Source organism: Eurosta solidaginis, chromosome X (assembly GCF_040869045.1).
Source record: "Eurosta solidaginis isolate ZX-2024a chromosome X, ASM4086904v1, whole genome shotgun sequence".
Classification (NCBI taxonomy): Eukaryota; Metazoa; Arthropoda; class Insecta; order Diptera; family Tephritidae; genus Eurosta; species Eurosta solidaginis.
Window position 1 is genome coordinate 164,097,415 of NC_090324.1, and position 21,140 is coordinate 164,118,554.

General features: G+C 35.9%; 1 protein-coding gene and 1 long non-coding RNA gene across 2 annotated transcripts in view; both read left to right on the plus strand.

The window, feature by feature from the left end:
* CaMKI (Calcium/calmodulin-dependent protein kinase I) overlaps positions 1-13,073 on the plus strand; it is a 1,042,346-nt gene extending 1,029,273 nt beyond the window's left edge. The window contains exons 5-6 of the mRNA XM_067758373.1: positions 11,654-11,741; positions 11,831-13,073. Coding sequence (XP_067614474.1) covers positions 11,654-11,741; positions 11,831-12,094 — 352 coding nt within the window. The 3' untranslated portion in view covers positions 12,095-13,073. The remainder of the gene's footprint in view (positions 1-11,653; positions 11,742-11,830) is intronic.
* Positions 13,074-16,443: 3,370 nt separating this feature from the next.
* Positions 16,444-18,503, plus strand: LOC137235488 (uncharacterized). The gene is made up of 4 exons (XR_010947914.1): positions 16,444-16,750; positions 16,804-17,289; positions 17,345-17,478; positions 18,331-18,503. It is a non-coding gene; the product is annotated as an uncharacterized lncRNA (long non-coding RNA).
* Positions 18,504-21,140: the final 2,637 nt, after the last annotated feature.

The following is a 21,140-nucleotide window of genomic DNA, read 5'->3' on the forward strand; positions in this document are numbered from 1 at the left end:
TTATATAAGAAACTTGTATATTGGTTGAGCAAGATGCGCACGGGCCCAGCTCGTAATAAGCTTAAATAAAATAAAATAGATAAAAAAAAACAACTAAGCTGAACTTAATTGAATAAATTAAAAACAACAAAAGTAATTAAAATAAAACAAGATAGATCATAAAGTAAGCATAATGGTGTCCGTCTGTGGAACATCCATTTCTTCGTCTCGAGAACCTTTAAAATATTCGTATAAGTCTACCAACACCTATATTGACGTACTGCCAGCATAATAAGAGCACGTTTGTGTAAACTCCATAATATCCATACAAATGAAAACTGTCTGGAAACATGAGATTTCTTAATATTATTAATCTCTGCATATAATCAATAGTACTTACCAATGTTTCTGGCTATATAAATAAGAATTAAGGCGAAAATTTGTGAAAAATAGTCTGCGGTAAGAAAATTTTACAAAATAATTTGTACAATTAAGCTGATTAATATCTGCATTCGTAGCTCTGTTTTTAAAAACTAAAATCTTACTGTTTCATTTATACCTTTTGGATTAACAATAATGAGGGAACGAAATTATTATTTGTTTCGTAATCATGGGGAAAAATATTTTCAAACGACACTCGTTAATGAATTGATATGTAGAATTAATTCCTGACTAGTGTACTCTTCAGACTTTATCCTGCCCGAAATTGCATTAAAACAGTGAGGTTCGCTTTTCCTCTTCACTCCCTGTATCAATCTCTTCTACTTTGTGTTCCATTGTTTTCTTACTCCATCACCTTCCAATTATCTCCTTCCCTGTCGCGCTATCACTCCAAATCCCACTCTCACTCCCATTAACATTCCCTTTTTCACTCCCTCTCTCATCTCATTCACACTCTTGCTCCCACACTCAACCACAATCCTTTTCTCCACTCCCTTCCAATTCTACACCCACACCCATTCCCTTTCGCACTTCCATCCCACTCCTACCTCAATTTCCTCACGTATGGAATCTCTATACCAAATATTGAATACCTGCTTGAAATAATTGCGAAGATAAAAAAAAATCATTAAAATTTGTCCAAATAGGGAACGTGGCAACGCCCACTTACCCAAAAACAAATTTTTTCCAAACCATTCTTGAACCACAATGAACAAAACAAAAAAATTATCGAAATCGCTCAAGCCGATATATATATCGATTACACTTTATGTTACTTAAAAAAGTCACGTAAGAACGATTACCTACTAACAAAATACAATTTTCCAAAAATACCAACGGCTTCATTTATGGCAGCCACCCCCGCCTGAAAGACACTGCAGTGATCGGGTAAAGGATAGATTCCACCCTAGTTGAGGTGCAAAGACCCCGCTGCCCACCTTTTTATCCAGTTTGGAGGCGTCAGTATATATCTGCAGTCTATCGCCCAGGTCCGGTGGCTCCTTAGACCAATAACCCCTATCCGGGGTAAAAACTTCGTACTTCATATCGAAAAATACAGTCAGAGCGCAATAGTACAACGAGGGCGAATCCAGATTATTAAGGATGGCAGCATGACCAACCACGTTGTCTCTCCAGCCGGATAACTCTCGCAGCGGCAGAGCAGAAAAGACCGCACATGGCTTGGCCATTAATTCCATTGGCAACACGTTAAAATGAGTATACAAAGCCTCCGCAGGGGTGGTGCGCAGAGCACCCCAAGCACATTAGAGCACTTCTTTGTACCTTCTGGAATACTCGTAGGTTAGATTTAGTATCTAAGCTCGTGCACCAGACCAATGCCCCGTATAGAAGGATTGGTCTAACCACAGCGGAGTAGAGCCACAGGTTAATATTCGCCGATAGTCCCCTTCTTCGCGCAAGTACAGTGCCACAATTGCTTTTCTCACACGCTCCTGAGCATTTTTCCTCCAGGATAGTTTCCTATCCAAAATGACTCCTAGGTATTTGGTAGAGTCCCTCAGCGTCATGGTCATACCCGCTAGCACCGACAGCTGCAACGCAGGTATCTTATATTTCCTAGTGAACAGAACCAGTTTAGTTTTGACTGACTTGACCGATAGGCTTTTACTCCTGGTCCAGTTCTCCACCAGTCTCAGCTTAGTTTGCAGTAGGCATGATAAACACACCTACAGGGTATAACCGTTTCTGACAAGTCTGAAGTTTTTCCGCTAGGAAAAAAATAACTTCACATTTCTCAACAGCACACAAACGTGTTTATTTTTTGTAACATTTTACTTTGTTTATTTTTTGATTTCCTTTTGTCTGAGATTGGTTTTCAAATTTTATATTGCGCAAGGGCTTAAAAATATCATGGCCGAAGAGAAAATAAAACGTTTATACCTCGCAAAATATTTGTTTGATGCTTTCGTGGGAGTAACAGCACCTAAGGGTTGCTACGCCTCCGAATTATATATCCAAAAAACATTATTAAAATAGTTTTAAAACCACGTTTGAATCAATTTTTATTTTTTTCTTCTCTGCCCTCGTGCATTGTACCTTATGATAGTATAATTGTTTGTGGCGACTTTAATGTTAATTTCCTCGTTCGTGACTCCTATAGTTCCATTCTATTGAATAAGTTTTTTGGTACTGGTCTTAGTGTTGTTAATCAGGATATACCTATAAGGTTTGGTATAATTTGTTGTCCTATTCTACTTGATTATTTTTTTGTCTATTGGCTGTTGTTTTAAAATTTGACCAGGTATCATTTTTATCAGATTATGATCTTATCTTTTGTTTCTTTGTCTTTAATTTTACCGCTGTGACGCAAATAGCTCTTTTGTTTTTAGAGATTTTCGTTCTCTTGACAACAATGTACTTCGATTTGTCCCATGTTTATTTTAGCGAATGTTGGCGCCTCGTTGCTGCTAATGAAAAACTTCAGTTTCTTAATAACTAGACGTCTATAACAAGCATTTCCCCACTCGCTATAGCAATCCTACAAATTGGTCCTGTCCCTGGTGTAACGGCTAAATTATTTCTGTAATTAAAGGAAGCAATAAGGCAAACAAATCGTGGAGGAGTATTAAAACCGATGTAGCTTGGCAGGCCTACAGTACCGCTAGAAATACTGCTACTAGGATTATAAGCAACGATAAATGTAATTTCTTTACCACAAGTCTAAATTCCTCGTTGCATCCTAAATCTATTTGGCATGATTTAAAGGTTCTTCAAATATATGGAACTTAAAGGCCAGATTGTTCTTCAAATGCAGACACACTTAACGTTGCTTTTGTGCATTGTTCAGTGGTTGGTGCTGATTTTGGTAATTTTGTTCCAAATGCTTCTGAATGTATCTCTAAAACTCCATTCGAATTCTCTGAGGTAGCTGAATGTGAAGTAGTGGTGTTCCAATTAAATTTATAAAAATTATTTTACCATTTGTGTTGAGTACGCTTTTACACATTCTGCATTACGACATCTTGCGTTGCCCGAGCCTTAGAAGTGTGCCATAGTAAAGCCTGTTCCTACAAAAGGGTCTGCCAGCTCAGTCACTGACAATCGACCCATAAGCATCCTACCAGTACTATCTAAGGTCTTTGAAAGACTGCTAGGAAATCAAATCGACTCACGTATTTCGTCGCATAATCTACTTTCACTGGACTAGTCGGGTTTTAGAGCCAATCACAGCTGTGCAACTGCATTACTAAAAGTAATCGATGATATCCGAATACCCTTTGATAATAACCTGCTCTGCTTACAAGACTTTTCAAAAGCTTTCGACTCTGTCGACCACGAGTGGCTCTGTTATAAGCTACAGCTTTACTTCGGATTTGCTAAAAGCGCCATGATGTTAATGGAAAGTTACTTAACTGGAAGGGTTTAATTTGTCAACACAGAAGGGAAAGTGTCGGGTATTAAACCCTTAATTCAAGGTATCCAAGGGTGTCCAAGGGCCCTTTATATTTAGTACTTTTATAAACGACATTTTTTGAGTGTGTAAGCACATGAGCATGCATGCGTATGCAGATGATATATAAATGTATTTATAGGGTAGTTTCACGAACCTAAGCACACTTTGTGTCGAAGTAAATAATGACCTATCATGCGTACAGTACTGGGCCAATAGTAATGGTCTTTGCCGTACTGCTAGTACATTTTTTGTATTACCTATTTCTAAGAAAAACGTTGTCGATGTACTAACTCTTACTATATGAATTAGTAATATTGCTTTACAAACTGTTGCTAAAATCACGAATCTGGGTTTCGTAATTAAGTCAAGCATAACTTGTGTTGACCATATCAACTCTGTTGTTGATAAAGTGCATGGTACATTGCGCAATCTGTGGCAATCTGCACCGTTTACACCTCATAAAATTAAAAGAAAGCTTACCGTACAGCTTATATTACCAATAATAACCTACTCAGAGCTCGTTCACAACAAACGGGATTCGTGTTCTGCCCACAAAATTGAAATTGCTTTCGATCTTGTAACTCGCTACGTTTTTGGGTTACGCAAGTTCGATCGTATTTCTGCGTGGCGGTTTCAACTCTTAGGATGAGAAATATTCGACTATCAGAAGACTATAAATGTAATTTTCTAGTTTCGGTTGATTTCTACTAAATCCCCACCGTACTTATATGATAAACCCACGTGCGCCAGATCTCTCAGGTCATATAATATAGTTGTACCCAACTTCAATTTTGTGGTCTCTACAAGGCTGCTTTTCGTCAACACCATTCCTGTATGGAACTCAATACCAGCTGCAATAAGGAACAATGTAAACCAAAGCAATTAAAAGCGCAATATATTCAATTATTTCTCTTCACATTAATCTTAAAGTGATCATTTATTTACTAAATTTTTTTCTGAATCGTCTACCTTAAGTATAGTTTTAATTAACTGTCTATAATATGTCTACTATATGTATATATATTTATATCGATACTACGGTACCTTATATAGCATCATTAACTCAGGTTTAACTTCAGTAATATTGTGTACCCTTTTTTATACCAAAATTTTATTCAATCTGGTTAAATATATATCTATGACACTGTTTGCTGTACTGTAAAATATATATTATCTTACTGTACTAATCTAAATTCTAATAATAAATGAGATGAAATGAAATGAAAAACTTCAAAAAAAAATACATAACCAATACAAACCATTAAAAACGGTTCACACATACCTGCCAATATATATGTATCTAGACAAGAAACTTATAATTAAAAATAAATTTATAATAATAATAAATCCAAGGAAACTACAAATATTAACCAACAACTTTATTTTATTAAAATAAAATAGTAAAGGTAAAAAAATAAACAAATTAAATTAAGTTTAATAAAACTAAGTAAAATAAAAATAAAATAAAATAAAATAAATAAAAATAAAATAAAATAAACTAACATAAAATAAAGTGAAAATAAAACAAAATAAAAAAAAATATAACAATTGTTTTTGTTTTATTGGCCTATTGATAAAGGATTCCAGGTTCGAAACGAGCTCAAGGCCAGAACAATATTTTTTTGTAATGATAATTTTTTTTTTAATTTGTCTATAATTGAAAAATCATATTTTGTTTTTTTATTAGTAAGTAGAAAATTTTTCAGACAACCTGCTATAGCTGCGCAGATAGATCCATTTCGAAGGGTGCTAATCCTTCATCATCAGTACGCTTTAGGCACGCTGCGCTAACCATTACTTAAAAGGAGTCACGTAACAGCGATTAGCTATAAACAAAATAAAATTTTCCAAAAATACTGGCCATTTATATTGTCAGACATACACAGCAAGCTTTCTGATTAGCTATTTGCAGTTTTTGTCTTGAACTTCCAAAAAAAATTCAAAACAAAAATTTGCCAAATCGGTCCAGTCGTCCACGACTTTTAGCGAGACTAACGAAAAGCAATTGATTTTTATATATGTATACAGATATATTTTATTCTACATAAAAGTCTCTATATCAATATTTATTCCCGAATCAGTAGCATAGGGGATATAAGGCAAATAAAACAAACAACATTTTTTTGTGCATTTTCAACTTTAGCTCAATTGGGTATGGAAATTTTGAGACTTTTGGAAATTCCATACTTTATGTAGGCGGTCCAGTGTTGGCGATGATTCTTTGGCTTTGCCGCCATTTTTTAGCACAAAAACTATATCAACAATATTCGCAAGTTCAAAAGCTGTTGGTTCACTATGTTTGTGCAAACTTAACTTAGCCTTACTATGCCAAAAACTCACACCGTAATTCGGGAACGGCATGGAAACTCACGAAATGCTTGCTTCGTTTATGTTGCCAAACAAATAGTTGGATAAGACAAATGAACAAGTTATAAAAAATAAGTAGATATGAGTTAGCTTTTTTTAGAGCAGCCATCGGCATTTAGTGGCACAATTGTGCACACTCAATTTACACGTATTCTTATTCTCTTTGGTTTTGTAGTCAATGAGCATTTGGCGCATCAACATCGATTGTGTGCGTCGCTCGCAATGTTGACGAATGTTATTAGCAAGCAACAAGCAAAGATCGTTTGTTAATTTTTTCATTGCGCACAAGCGATAAATATTTAATGTTGACCAACCCTTTTGCGCAAATACAATGTATTTAATTGTATAAACCTTTTGTTTCCCATTGTGAGCATTAAAAATATAATAACAAACGATTTCGTCTTGTTGCTTGCTAATAAGCGAATGAACTCCGCAAATCGATGCATCAAGCGAATATCGCGCTCTAACTAACACATCTGCATTTCCAATTTGCCGACGCCTGTTTAAGAGCAGTACGTGCATGGGCAAATGTGATTAACTCATTTTGTTCTGCCTCCTCAATGAGCGACACAAATAGATCAGTAAAACCACCCTCGGTTCTGAAAGAAGACACAGCGCATATACAAACATCCATTTTGACAATACCTGCTCGTGTACCTACGAACTATAAATACAAGATAAACGACAACGACAGATCAAAACGGATGTCGGAAAATCGTTCCACTATACATCAAATGTGTCAAAATTTGCCACGAGAGTTAGCTAATTCACGATTTTACTGTACTTCGTTTTCTTTGGAAGCATACTATATTGTGTCCATTTCTGCTATAGTTACATCTGTTGTGGTTTAACTTCAAATACAGAGCAACCTCTAGTTAATTAAAAAACGTTAGTTTTCTAGATGCACACCTAAAATTTTACACATCAAACTTCACGAGTACGTGATACTCACGTCAATTAAGGTTATGGTCATTGACCCAATTGCATTATGACCTTATATCTCCCCAACAAAATATCGCGGAATGATATGTGAAGCAAATATTTAATAAAATATTGGAGTGGCTTTATACCGATTGCGGCTGGTTTTGGTTTTATGTGAAGTTAAATAAAGCCAAGTGGCGTTATTTTCCTTGACTTTACTAAAAACAAATTCAAGGCCAAAATGAAAGCAGAAGAACCTATAGCAGCATTATAATAAAAAAATGTCCAATCTTTTTTTCCCACCATCAATTTGCTCAGCATTAAATTAAAACAAGTAAGGAAGGCTAAGTTCGGGTGTAACCGAACATTACATACTCAGTTGAGAGCTATGGAGACAAAATAAGGAAAATCACCATGTAGGAAAATGAACCTAGGGTAACCTTGGAATGTGGTTGTATGACATGTGTATCAAATGGAAGGTATTAAAGAGTATTTTAAGAGAGAGTAGGCCATAGTTCTATGGATGGACGCCATTTAGGAATATCGCCATAAAGGTGGACCAGGGCTGACTCTAGAATTTGTTTGTACGATATGGGTATCAAATGAAAGGTGTTACTGAGCATTTTAAGAGGGAGTGGGCCTTAGATCTATCGGTGGACGCCCTTTCGAGATATCGCCATTAAGGTGGACCAGGGGTGACTCTAGAATGTGTTTGTAGGATATGGGTATCAAATGAAAGGTGGTAATGAGTATTTTAAAAGGGAATGGGCTTTAGTTCTATAGGTGAACGCCTTTTCGAGAAATCGCCATAAAGGTGGACCAGGGGTGACTCTAGAATATGTTTGTACGATATGGGTATCAAAGGAAAGCTGTTAATGAGTATTTTGAAAAGGAGTGATCCTTAGTCCATAGGTGGCCGCCGTTTCGAGATATCGCCATAAAGGTGGACCAGGGGTGTCTCTAGAATGTGTTTGTACGATATGGGAATCAAATGAAAGGTGTTACTGAGCATTTTAAGAGGGAGTGGGCATTAGGTCTATAGGTGGACGCCTTTTCGAGATATTGCCATTAGGGTGGGCCAGGGGTGACTCTAGAATGTTTGTACGATATGGGTATAAAACGAAAAGTGTTACTGAGCATTTTAAGAGGGAGTGGGCAATAGGTCTATAGGTGGACGCCTTTTCGAAATGTCGCCATTAGGGTGGGCCAGGGGTGACTCTAGAATGTGTTTGTATGATATGGGTATCAAATGAAAGATGGTAATGAGTATCTTAAAAGGGAGTAATCTTTAGTTCTATAGGTGGACGCCTTTTCGATATATCGCCATAAAGGTGGACCAAGGGTGACTCTAGAATGTTTGTACGATATGGGTATCAAACGAAAGGTGTTACTGAGCATTTTAAGAGGGAGTGGGCATTAGGTCTATAAGTGGACGCCTTTTCGAGATATCGTCATTAGGGTGGGCGAGGGGTGACTCTAGAATGTGTTTGTACGATATGGGTATCAAACGAAAGGTGTTACTGAGCATTTTAAGAGGGAGTGGGCATTAGGTCTATAGGTGGACGTCTTTTCGAGATATCGCCATTAGTGTGGGCCAGGGGTGACTCTATAATGTTTGTGCGATATGGGTATCAAACGAAAGGTGTTACTGAGCATTTTAAGAGGGAGTGGGCATTAGGTCTATAGGTGGACGCCTTTTCGAGATATCGCCATTAGGGTGGGCCAGGGGTGACTCTAGAATGTGTTTGTACGATATGGGTATCAAATGAAAGGTGGTAATGAGTATTTTAAAAGGGAGTAATCCTTAGTTCTATATGTGGACGCCTTTTCGAGATATCGCCATAAAGGTGGACCAAGGGTGACTCTAGAATGTTTGTACGATATGGGTATCAAACGAAAGGTGTTACTGAGCATTTTAAGAGGGAGTGGGCATTAGGTCTATAGGTGGACGCCTTTTCGAGATATCGCCATAAAGGTGGACCAAGGGTGACTCTAGAATGTTTGTACGATATGGGTATCAAACGAAAGGTGTGACTGAGCATTTTAAGAGGGAGTGGGCATTAGGTCTATAGGTGGACGCCTTTTCGAGATATCGCCATTAGGGTGGGCCAGGGGGACTCTAGAATGTTTGTACGATATGGGTATCAAACGAAATGTGTTACTGAGCATTTTAAGAGGGAGTGGGCATTAGGTCTATAGGTGGCCTTTTCGAGACATCGCCAATAGGGTGGGCCAGGGGTGACTCTAGAATGTTTGTACGATATGGGTATCAAACGAAAGGTGTTACTGAGCATTTTAAGAGGGAGTGAACATTAGGTCTATAGGTGGACGCCTTTTCGAGATATCGCCATTAGGGTGGGCCAGAGGTGACTCTAGAATGTTTGTACGATATGGGTATCAAACGAAAGGTGTTACTGAGCATTTTAAGAGGGAGTGGGTATTAGGTCTATAGGTGGACGCCTTTTCGAGATATCGCCATTAGGGTGGGCCGGGGGTGACTCTAGAATGTGTTTGTACGATATGGGTATCAAATTAAAGGTATTAATGAGGGTTTTAAAAGCGAGTGGCCCTTAGATGTATATGTGAAGGTGTTCTCGCGATATCGACCAAAATGTGGACCAGGTGATCCAGAAAATCATCTGTCGGGTACTGCTAATTTATTTATATATGCAATACCACTAACAGTATTCCTGCCAAGATTCCAAGGGCTGTTGATTTTGCCTTGTAGAACTTTTTCATTTTCTTCTACTTAATATGGTAGGTGTCACACCCATTTTACAAAATTTTTTCCAAAGTTATATTTTGCGTCAATAAACCAATCCAGTTACCATGTTTCATCCCTTTTTTCGTATTTGGTATAGAATTATGGCATTTTTTTCATTTTTCGTAATTTTCGATATCGATAAAGTGGGCGTGGTTATGGTCGGATTTCGGCTATTTTTTATACCGAGATAAAGTGAGTTCAGATAAGTAGGTGGGCTAAGTTTAGTAAAGATATATCGGTTTTTGCTCAAGTTATTGTGTTAACAGCCGAGCGGAAGGACAGACGGTGGACTGTGCATAAAAACTGGGCGTGGCTTCCACCGATTTCGGCCATTTTCACAGAGAACAGTTACCGTCATAGAATCTATGTACCTACCAAATTTGAGAAGGATTGGTAAATTTTTGTTCGACTTATGGCATTAAAAGTATTCTAGACAAACTAAATGAAAATGGGCGGAGCCACGCCCATTTTGAAATTTTCTTTTATTTTTGTATTTTGTTGCATCATATCATTACAGGAGTTGAATTTTGACTTAATTTACTTATATACAGTAAAGATATTAAATTTTTTGTTAAAATTTGAATTAAAAAATTTTTTTTTTAAAAAGTGGGCGTGTTCTTCATCCAATTTTGCTAATTTTTATTTAGCACATATATAGTAATAGTAGCAGCGTTCCTGCCAAATTTCATCATGATATCTTCAACGACTGCCAAATTACAGCTTGCAAAACTTTTAAATTACCTTCTTGTAAAAGTGGGCGGTGCCACGCCCATTGTCCAAAATCTTACTAATTTTCTATTCTGCGTCATAACGTCAACCCATCTGCCAAGTTTCATCGCCTTAATTGCCTTTGGCAATGAATTATCGCATTTTTTCGGTTTTTCGAAATTTTCGATATCGAAAAAGTGGGCGTGGTTATAGTCCGATATCGTTCATTTTAAATAGCGATCTGAGATGAGTGCCCAGGAATCTACATACCAAATTTCATCAAGATAGCTCAAAATTTACTCAAGTTATCGTGTTAACGGACGGACGGACGGACGGACGGACGGACGGACGGACGGACGGACGGACGGACGGACGGACATGGCTCAATCAAATTTTTTTTCGATCCTGATTATTTTGATATATGGAAGTCTATATCTATCTCGATTCCTTTATATATGTACAACCAACCGTTATCCAATCAAACTTAATATACTCTGTGAGCTCTGCTCAACTGAGTATAAAAAAAAACAAATACTTATATATCGTAGACGCCAAGGTAAAAGCATCTAACTCCACTTTTTAATCAAAACATCCTTTTGATACAGGTGGAATGGGAAACGGTTTCTGCCTATGGCTGTAAAAGAAAAGTGTGTGTTTAATGTTCACAATCGCTAAGAATTACTAAAACTATGATCTGCCAACTCCAACCAATTTATGAAAAGTTGCTAACTCCATATGTTAACAATAAGTTTTGAAATTTCATCGTGTTCTTTCAATTAAGTTTTTCCGTTCTACTGCAAAATTTTGATGGATGGAGTTAGCAACGGAAACCGTACAAACTTCAAAAGTATACAAGTCAACACAAATTAGAATTAAAGAGTTGCAAAATTATAAGAAAAAGTAGTTTTTTAAGCGAAAACTCCCTAAGTTCTAAAGACGATCAAGATGACGATAGCGCAAGAACTGCTTAAATCCTCCACCTTTAATTATTGTACTATGAATCAACCTTATCTTAAATAAATCTGTAAAATTTTAAATATTCCACTTTTTCTCCAAAGGATTTCTGGCAATGCTGCACGCAACAAAAATATTCATGGTACTGTTGCAGAACAACTTAAGAAAAACTTTGCGAAGTCTCGTTGGAAGGTACATAAAAATTAAATATTCTATATTAAACTTATTATTCCCAAATTATACTTTTTATTTTTCTTACTATTTATTCTCATTCGCAACAGCAAGCCTACTATGCAGCAACTGTCATTCGACAAATGCAACGTATGGCGTTGAGTAAGGGCGATGTAACTAGCGGCAGAAGTAGTAGCAAAAGTGATATATTGCCATGTAGTAGCAATTATGCAGCCTACTCATGGGTTGATCATCTTAAAATGAGTAATATTGGGAGCGAATCAGCAACATCTGATAACATCAAAGAAACTGCTGAATACAGCAGCCCTCAACAGACGTTGTCTAATAATGACCTACAAATAGCTTTCGAATAAGATACAGAAGATAGCCGTTCAAGCAGAAGTAATCTTGATTGTATTAACGGCACCGATCAACACAACTAAGCAAATTAACAGTAAATAGTTTAAAAACTCTAGAGCTAAGGACACAACTAGCTGAACTACACTACACAATACTTGTTTGCCTATTTCATCAGCTGTATTGCCCATTGCCGCGTCACGTAGTGCTGCTGCCGCTAGGTGTGAATTTCCCCATACAAATGAATGCAAAACCATTTTGTATTATAGTATAGTACCGCTAAGTATGTCCAGAACTTAACAATTATTTACAGATATAAATTAATTGCTACATCAAGCTTCAAAGGTGACGATTTCATTTAACTTGTAAAAAAGCAAAATGGCTCTATTTGTAGGTGAAAATTTCCCTTTTCTTATTCAATATTTTGTGAAATGAACGCACAACCTCACGACAGAACTTAGAAGAATTAACAGGGCGACATCGTTTTCAGAAAAAAACTCCATCGTACTTTAGGTAAAGAGGAAAGGCAAATTCAAATTTCAAATTCAACCAGAAGCAAAAAAAATGGCTTTTAAATGATTTTTTAATTGTTTTTATAGCAGCAAGTATTAAGCTACATTAAAGACCTTGATTTCTTTATTTAATCATGAATTGATTGTTTATCTTTTATGTATTGAGAATTGTATTAACTATAGATTCTATAAACTTGTGACAATAGACAGATAACGGCTTCAGTGTCAAAAAAAAAAAAACATTTTCGAATGAATTAGTTTTTGAGTGCAGGTATGATAATCCTTTTAACACTTAACTGTAAGGATGGTAATATGATGTTAAAAGTAACGTACTATTTATACAAATATGTATTGAATCTAGAGCGTTTTTTATATAAGCAAAGAAATAATTTTCAACCTTAGGTAATTTGAAAAGAGCCAAATAAAATACAGAATACGATGGTTTAAACAATAAAAACACCTAATACTCTTGCTCAAAAATTCATAAAATATATATTAATATACCAACTAAGTATAATTAAGTTTTTTATGAATTTCGATGTTGAGACACTTTTTTATTTATTTTATAAAAGCTTACACACAAGTCATTATTTGGCGACCTTTTTACTTTTTTAAGTATGTTTTAAGCTCGCTTGAGGTCCGTGGATCAAAAATTGAAACGCAAGTTTTATTTTTTTTATTACTAATATATTTCGATTACACAAAGTAATCGTCTTCAGGGGAAATGATAAGTTGGCTTGAGGTCCGTGGATCATAAATTAATCGGTAACCGAAATGTAATGGGAATAAAATAAATAACACTTGCGATTTAATTTGTGACCCACAGACCTCAAGCCAGCTTAAAACATATTTAAAAGCTTACATAATAATAGATATAATCTATACAATATACAAACTACAGTCGGTGTGAATAGAAAGTGTATCCACGTGGAAAGTAACAATATTACCTCAACTTAAGGGTTTTTTGGGCGACACAAGGGAAAAAAATTTTTTTTTTTTAAATCATATGAATTAGTTACTGTCTTATTTAATGAAAAAACCAAATTCTTACAACAAAAAAGGATAGGAAAATCGGAAATACTTTGGTGTCAAAAGAAAGTGTACAAAACAAAAGGTTGTTAAGTTCCAGTATTTTGTGTGCTTTGTGTGGCATGGAACTAAGAAAATAGTGGCTTTGAGCATCTTACTAGTAGTGGTCATTATTAGAATTTGTCTGGCTAGGTTCTCCCTAGATGCTCGGTGGGTTGAGATGTAGTGACTACGGAGGTTCATCTTACCGCTTGGGGCGTGATAGGGTATCCGCTCATTGACATCATTGTCCTGCTAAACACCCATGATTGATCTAAACTCAATTTTTGGTCACTCAATAAATATTTAATATGTTATCTACTAATTTATTCATGGAACTTTTTATGAATACCAAACTTCCAACATCGCCTAAAGCCAAACACCCGCCCACCATCTCGAAACCGCTCCAAGTTTCACTGTGGATATAAATTAAATAGTTATAGGTTAATTGTTTGTTCACTAGGGCAGAATTTATTTGAAGTCAATTCACAACTTAACTATTTTACAAGGTTTCAAATATTTATACTAAATTTGTCCCTGCTCCAAAGAGTATATATTTGTTAAGAGGCGTCAATCGATACTTTTGTTGTTGCCAAAGCAACCCTGTCATGACGAATGTGATTCTCAAGAAAGTTTTGTTTAGTTTTCTTTAACTGCAACCTATATATTTATGCGGTGAAGTGACTTTGCATAATTACTATTTTTGGAAAGAGAATTAATTAATTAATTTAATACAATCAATAAAATAGACACAAATACCCCACGAAAATGTATAGAAGGCGTTTTTATAAATACAAAAAAAAAACCAACGACTACCTTGAGAAAACCTCGAGTAATTTGCTTTGGCAACAACAAAAGTATCGAGTGACGCCTCTTAACAAATATATACTCTTTGCCTGCTCTGCAACTGCACGTAACCTAATTTATTTTCTGGAAATTCAGTTACTTTCTATTTATTAAGAATTCATTTATTTGCTACATATGTTTATTCATACTGCGTTTTCCCAATTGACCAAATTCTAAAATACCATTGGCTCAGCATGTCGCCAATGAGGGAACACACAATGTATGTATGTGGTTGTAATATGTCGGAATGATGAGTAAACGTATTTCAGCCTACTTACGAATTTTAACTGTGGTTTGTTTCCTACAAAAACATATTTACTTGGCAGAAATGCATTGCATTTAAAATTTATTGTGTGTGATCGGACTAAGGTATACCATCATATTACACAAGCGTACTATTTGGGAATTTGTTTAGTGCGGCCTAATTATAAGTGATCCTGTTTCGGGCATAGCACTTTATGAAGTTTGGGTCAGCTATTTATTTAGCTGCAAGTAAAAAATATAAGTAGTTTATGGGTATAGGATTGGCTAGCCTGTAACAGGCGTTCCTACTGAAGACGACGTGGGTGGTATTAACATGTTCCAAGTTAGCTCTTCCTTCTAAAGTCGAGTGTCCTCAATCGACATTCGTCTTATTATATGGGTTTTAATTATAAAAATTGACCACTTGTTACATTTGTGATTAATATTGAAATTGTCATATCAATTTAGACTAATTATGTTTTCATTTTCATTTTCTTTATTTAGATTACTTTGGCAGTACTTCACAATTATACTTCACTTCACAACTACCCAGCAAAAATTTAGTGACCGAAAATGGCGACCAACAACAAAAATCCCACATTGTTCCACAATTGTTAGTGTGAAAAAATGAGATGCCCTAACCGCAATGTCCGATTCATATATGCTTGCCTTTTCTTACATGGTATGTACCCTCGAATACGTCAAAACAAATTTCTGCGAGTCCTACATTTCTAACTTAACGTTCTATATCGGCGGTGGAATATTTTTGTTAAGAGATATAATTTAATTTACATTGTGCGATTGTGATACAATTACAAATTATTGTGCTGTTGTGGTTAGCATTCGTTAGCTAAACTTTGAGTGTATATCGTGTACATTCCCTGACCTAAAACTTTTTTCGCGAATTTAGCTGCAGACCTGTGCTAATTTTGGAGCATTAAATATTGTCGAATATGTATAATTATTGCAGGTAAATATAAAACGTCGAAGCCTCGAGCCAATGCGTCAACTTCCATGTATTCGCCAACGCCTGCAGCAACGACACCGCCAGGGCAATCTGTACTTGGTGGTCCCAATCAGATGACTATAAATAGCACAAGTATACCAGGCTTGCCTCATATGACATCACCAAAACAAGCAGTATACGCAAACATATATTTGAAAATAATTTTCTATCTAATAAATTTTGTTATTTTTCTACACTGGTCCTCCTCAAACTGGTCAGCTACACCTACAGCTACATGGGCCAAATGATGCCACCAACACAACCTAGACAGGCGCCAATGCCCAGTCAGCCACCCATGCCGGGTCAACCCCCAATACCCGGACGTCCTGGTTATAAGGTATGCTAATACAACTAATATATTTCAAATTTTGCTGATGATTATTTTTGTATTATTTTCTTTAGCAACCACCTGCACCTGGTACTGGTATACAGCCACAACAGTATGATCAAGCCCGACGCCGTTTATATCCCGATCAGATGCCAAATCCGATAAGCGTTATCATTGAAAATAAAAATAGCGCTGGTTGTGCTTTTATTACTAATCAACAGGGTATATTACCACCATTGGTGACCACAAAATATGTGGTACAAGATCAGGGTAACTCCTTGCCACGTTACGTTAGGTATTGATATTCGAAATTAATGAATTGTTTGGCAATTATATTGATCTTTCTCGTTTGCAGGTCCTCTTTGTATTGCATACCTGCAAACAGCTGATTTATTAAAACAACAGCTTTGTCCTTTACACTTACCATCTCACCAATGGCACGCACGGTTGAGGGTGAATATGAGCCACTCATATCCAATATTAATGCCTCGCAATCAATTGTGGACGCTGTACGCACTACATTGGATCCACGCAGTATGGAAAAGCATATTGTTGATTACAGTGGTAAGGCCACAATTTCAAATGATGGTGCAAACATTATGAAACTATTGGATATTGTGCATCCAGCCGTAGAAATCTAGTCGACATCGCCAAATCTCAAGATGCTAGGGTAAGTTTTTTGTTATATTAGAATGTGTAGAATAAAAATGTTTCTCTTATCAGATCGGCGATGGCACCACTTCAGTAGTACTTTAAGAAGGTTAAATCTTAAAACAAGTTAAGCCATATGCTGAGGAAGGCGTGCATCCACATATGATCATTAAAGCTATACGTAAAGCATTACAATTATGCATGACCAAAATATGACATGGAACAACAACGTGCTTTATTGGAAAAATGCGCTGCCAGAGCAATGTCCCCCAAACTTATTCATCAACAAAAAGATTTATTTTCTAAAATGGTTGTGGACCCTGTACTTTCCTTAGATGGGCCCAAGGTCATACAAAAAAATATAAAATCGCATTATTAAATATAGAATTGGAATGTTCTGTGCTGTTCGAGTACCAGAAGAAGATTTGAAACGTACAATGAAAGCTTGTGGTGGTGCTGTTATGACTACAGCTAATGATATTAATTCAAGTGTTTTGGGTCAATGTAATTACTTTGAAGAACGTCAAGTTCGTGGTGAACGTTTCAACATTTTCCAAGGTTTGATAGTGGGTTTGACATTGATTTTATTTTCATAGTTTATAATAATTTAAAGGTTGCCTTAATGCTAGAACATGCACATTGATTTTACGTGGCGGTGCCGAACAAATTTTGGAAGAAACTGAGCTTCGTTACATGATGCTATAATGATTGTGCGGCGTACAATTAAACATGATTCTGTTGTTGCTGGTAAGTGTCAAAATACAAATTGAAAAAATGTCTAATTTTAAATTGTTAAGTAATAATATGAAAAGATTGTGTCCAACTCCGGAAGAAAAAACTATAAAATTTGTGTCAGTGAAATGATAATTATTGCTTTTGGCTGTTAGTTTTGAGGCATCGTCTTCGAGTGCCTTCTCATCGTATACGCCGTTTCTTTTGCCAACTACCTGTAAGGCGTTAAACTGATCAGTAACGTCGCCGTGGACTCGTTCAGTGTAATGCAGCTCAGCCCTATCACAAAACAATCAAAACATGTTTGTGCACCAAAGTAAACGAGGGACTCAAGGGGTTGATAAGCGACAAAGCTTTATAGCTTCAGATCTTCCCCAACCCAATTGTCATTGGCGCGTCCATGTTGTAAATAAGGTCACCGATGATTTGGTCGGTGACAATGTCAGGTTTCGCGAGGCTACAAAACCGGAGATAACAGGGAGGTAGCTCCTTATTTTATTACAAAGCTCATCGATGTAGGAAACAATAGTATAGGCGTAGGAAACAATAGTGACTCCTTCTGGTGGTGAAGATAGCTATTGATATGTAGAAGTTAAACAGAGGTAGGGATAGGACACCGGTTTGAATATGAGTTTTTTTTGAAGTTATTGCAAAAAAAGCGTTGAGGATTTTTAATATCTCACGAGGTACCTTCGCACATGTTTCTGAGAATGAAGAATAAGACCTATTCAAACTCAATTTTCACCAGGACAAGCCCGCTGAGACTTTGCTATACTTTAACATACAATACTTTACTCTTTTTAGCACAACTATCATTTTTGAATTTTTTATTTTATTAAATTTTATAAAATGTTTCTTCCTCTACAGTTTAGCATATCTTTTGCCAACACAGGTTGGCGATGTGTTTGCGCAGGATCGTGCTTTCGCTACTTTATAATGAACGTCAATTCCCACCAATGGATATTGTGGCTCGCGATTGACCAACAAGACGATTCCCCAACACCTTTGAGTGTTCTTGATCTGAAAATTAATTTGCAACGAATTTGTACAACAAACGAACAACACACACTGAAATAATCTTGATTAAAAACTATATAATTATTATATTAATACTATATTTTTGCTTAGGATTTTTTTTATACTAGGAGATTTTAGAAAATAATTTAAGTAGAATGAAAAAAAAAATATGTGGAGATTAAGTTTCCTTTAAGCTATTCTGATCTAAATGTTAAAATTTAAAGAAAAACTGAAAACAACAAGTTAAAAAAAAACACGGAGTTAATTAAATGTAAATGAAAAATAAATTAAAATTCAAACTTTGAATAAGTAAATTGGAATGTTTAGAACGTTTCATAAAATATTCAGTTACCTTTCGACAGTTTCAGTTATCCATTTGTTAGGAATAAAATAACAACAGAGGAGAAATTCCATAGGACATTTTATAAATTTTTTTTTTAAATACTCTGTTAGTAATAAAATAAAATGCAAAGGGACTCCTCAGAATTTCTCCTCCAATGGTGGGACGAAAATACCCTACACACTAGAGACCTAAAAAAGGAATTAGAAGGATTAAAGAAATGGTGGAAAATAATAGGAATGGAAAGGGAACCTACAATAGAAGGCATAATAAACTCCACAACTAGGGTGGAGGAAATAATGCGAATGAACTCATGGTAGTTATCTGGGTCAATTAGATATGAACGTTTGTTTGTAAATATATTTGTAAAGTTAAGAGTGTTTGAAGTGCGGTGAATTCCACACAATACTACACCATCGGCCTTTTAAGTGAGCGTATATAATTTTATGCTTAATTATAGACGGTCACTCTAATGTCACTGTGATAAGTGTGCCGTGTCCAGTCCAGTCGACTTGCTTGGTGCTACCAAAAAAAATTTTTAATTCAGTTGTAGTTATATCATAGTGGTAACTTGATATTAAGAGTTTATGTGTTTTCTTTTTTGCTTTTATTCTTTTGCATTTGCTTTACATATAGTGCCCGTTATGCTTACTCTCGCTTTATAATATGTTGACTTTTGCTCTTATTCTTTTTTTTTCGTATATTTACTATGATTACAAATTTTTTGCACAGCCGACCCTTAAGACCGTCGACTCACTTAAAAATCGGTATGTGTTTACATATTGAGTTAACATTTCTTTATTTTTATTTTTTTTTTTGTGTTTGGTACTTATTGTGAGTAACGAGGAATGTTTATTGTTTGTATATTTAGAAGGTTTTTGATTAACGTATTTTGGTTATTATTGAAGGCTTAAATTAGTTCCTTATCTTTATTGGTTCTACGGTTCATTTAGTAAATTGTGCAAAGCTATTTTCCTATCAAAATATTTCTATGTATATAAGTTAAGATAAAAAATTTCTTTGAAATAGTATTTCTAACAAAGAATATAGGTAAAAAGTGGTTTATATTTCCTTTCCTTTTCATTATTATTTAACAATAGTTTTTTTTTTGTTTATAAATGTGCAGAATATGAAATTTGTAACTAATTGCATAGAAAATTGAAGAGCTGTAATTGATGGAAGAGCCGAGTGGTTAAGTATTAGAAGTTGTAGTTCAGCTAGTGAGCAGAAGGGAGGTACAGTGGATGCAAAAAATTTTCATATTTTTATATTTTTTGTTCCCTTCGTATTTTCCAGCAATATATTTTTGGTCTTTTTCGTCATGCGATTTCTCCGGCGGCCACCAATACAGAATCGTCATGACTTTTATGAAGAACTAGCAGACCCGGCAGACGTTGTTCTGCCCTAAATTTGTATATCTGCATACATTTTAATAAGCTTTTTCCGTCTAACTCTCCCTCGCCCCTCTACACTTTTTCCCAATCTTTGTATTCACTCCTCCCTCCGTATTTTTCGCTTCATCTATATCCATCTTCGTCTCATTCTATCTCTTTCTCAGTCTCCTTCTCTCTTTTCTCTTCTCTCAAGTTTTTCTCATTCTTCTTCATATCTTCTTGCCAGTCCCAGAGGATGGTATGTATTTTGTTCCAGTCCCATTCCGAGTCTCAGTCCCAGTCCCACTCCGAGTCTCAGTCTCAGTCCCAGTCCAAATCCCAATCCCAGTCCCTCTCTGGTCCACTTCCCGGAAAAAAGCATCGGAAATTCTAATATAGGCAAATTTATATACCAAATTCAGGCAAATCGAATAGGACGTATGTAAATAGGTATGTAGGTATTATTAATTCATGTCTTTATTTCGGCTTCGCATGCATATTTATCAGTTTTGCCAGGTTGATGCGACTAAATCGAATATCACAATGAAAACTACTTAAAAGCTCTTAGCAACAGCTTTCATTTGATATCCAAAATACACACACATTCTAGGGGTGCCCGGGTCCACGTTTTGGCGTATATCTCGAGACCCTAGTAACCAATAGGTATGAAAAGTACCCTGTACTAAAGCACTCATCAACAGCTTTCATTTGATGTCCATAATGTATAAACACATTCTAGGAGTGCCCGGGTCTACGTTCTGGCCTATATCTCGAGACCCTAGTCACCGATAGGTATGAAAACTACCCTGTACTAAAGCACTCATCAACAGCTTTCATTTGATACCCATATTGTATAAACACATTCTAGGGGTGCCCGGGTCCACGTTTTGGCCTATATCTCGGGACCCTAGTCACCAGTAGGTATGAAAGCTACCCTGTACTAAAGC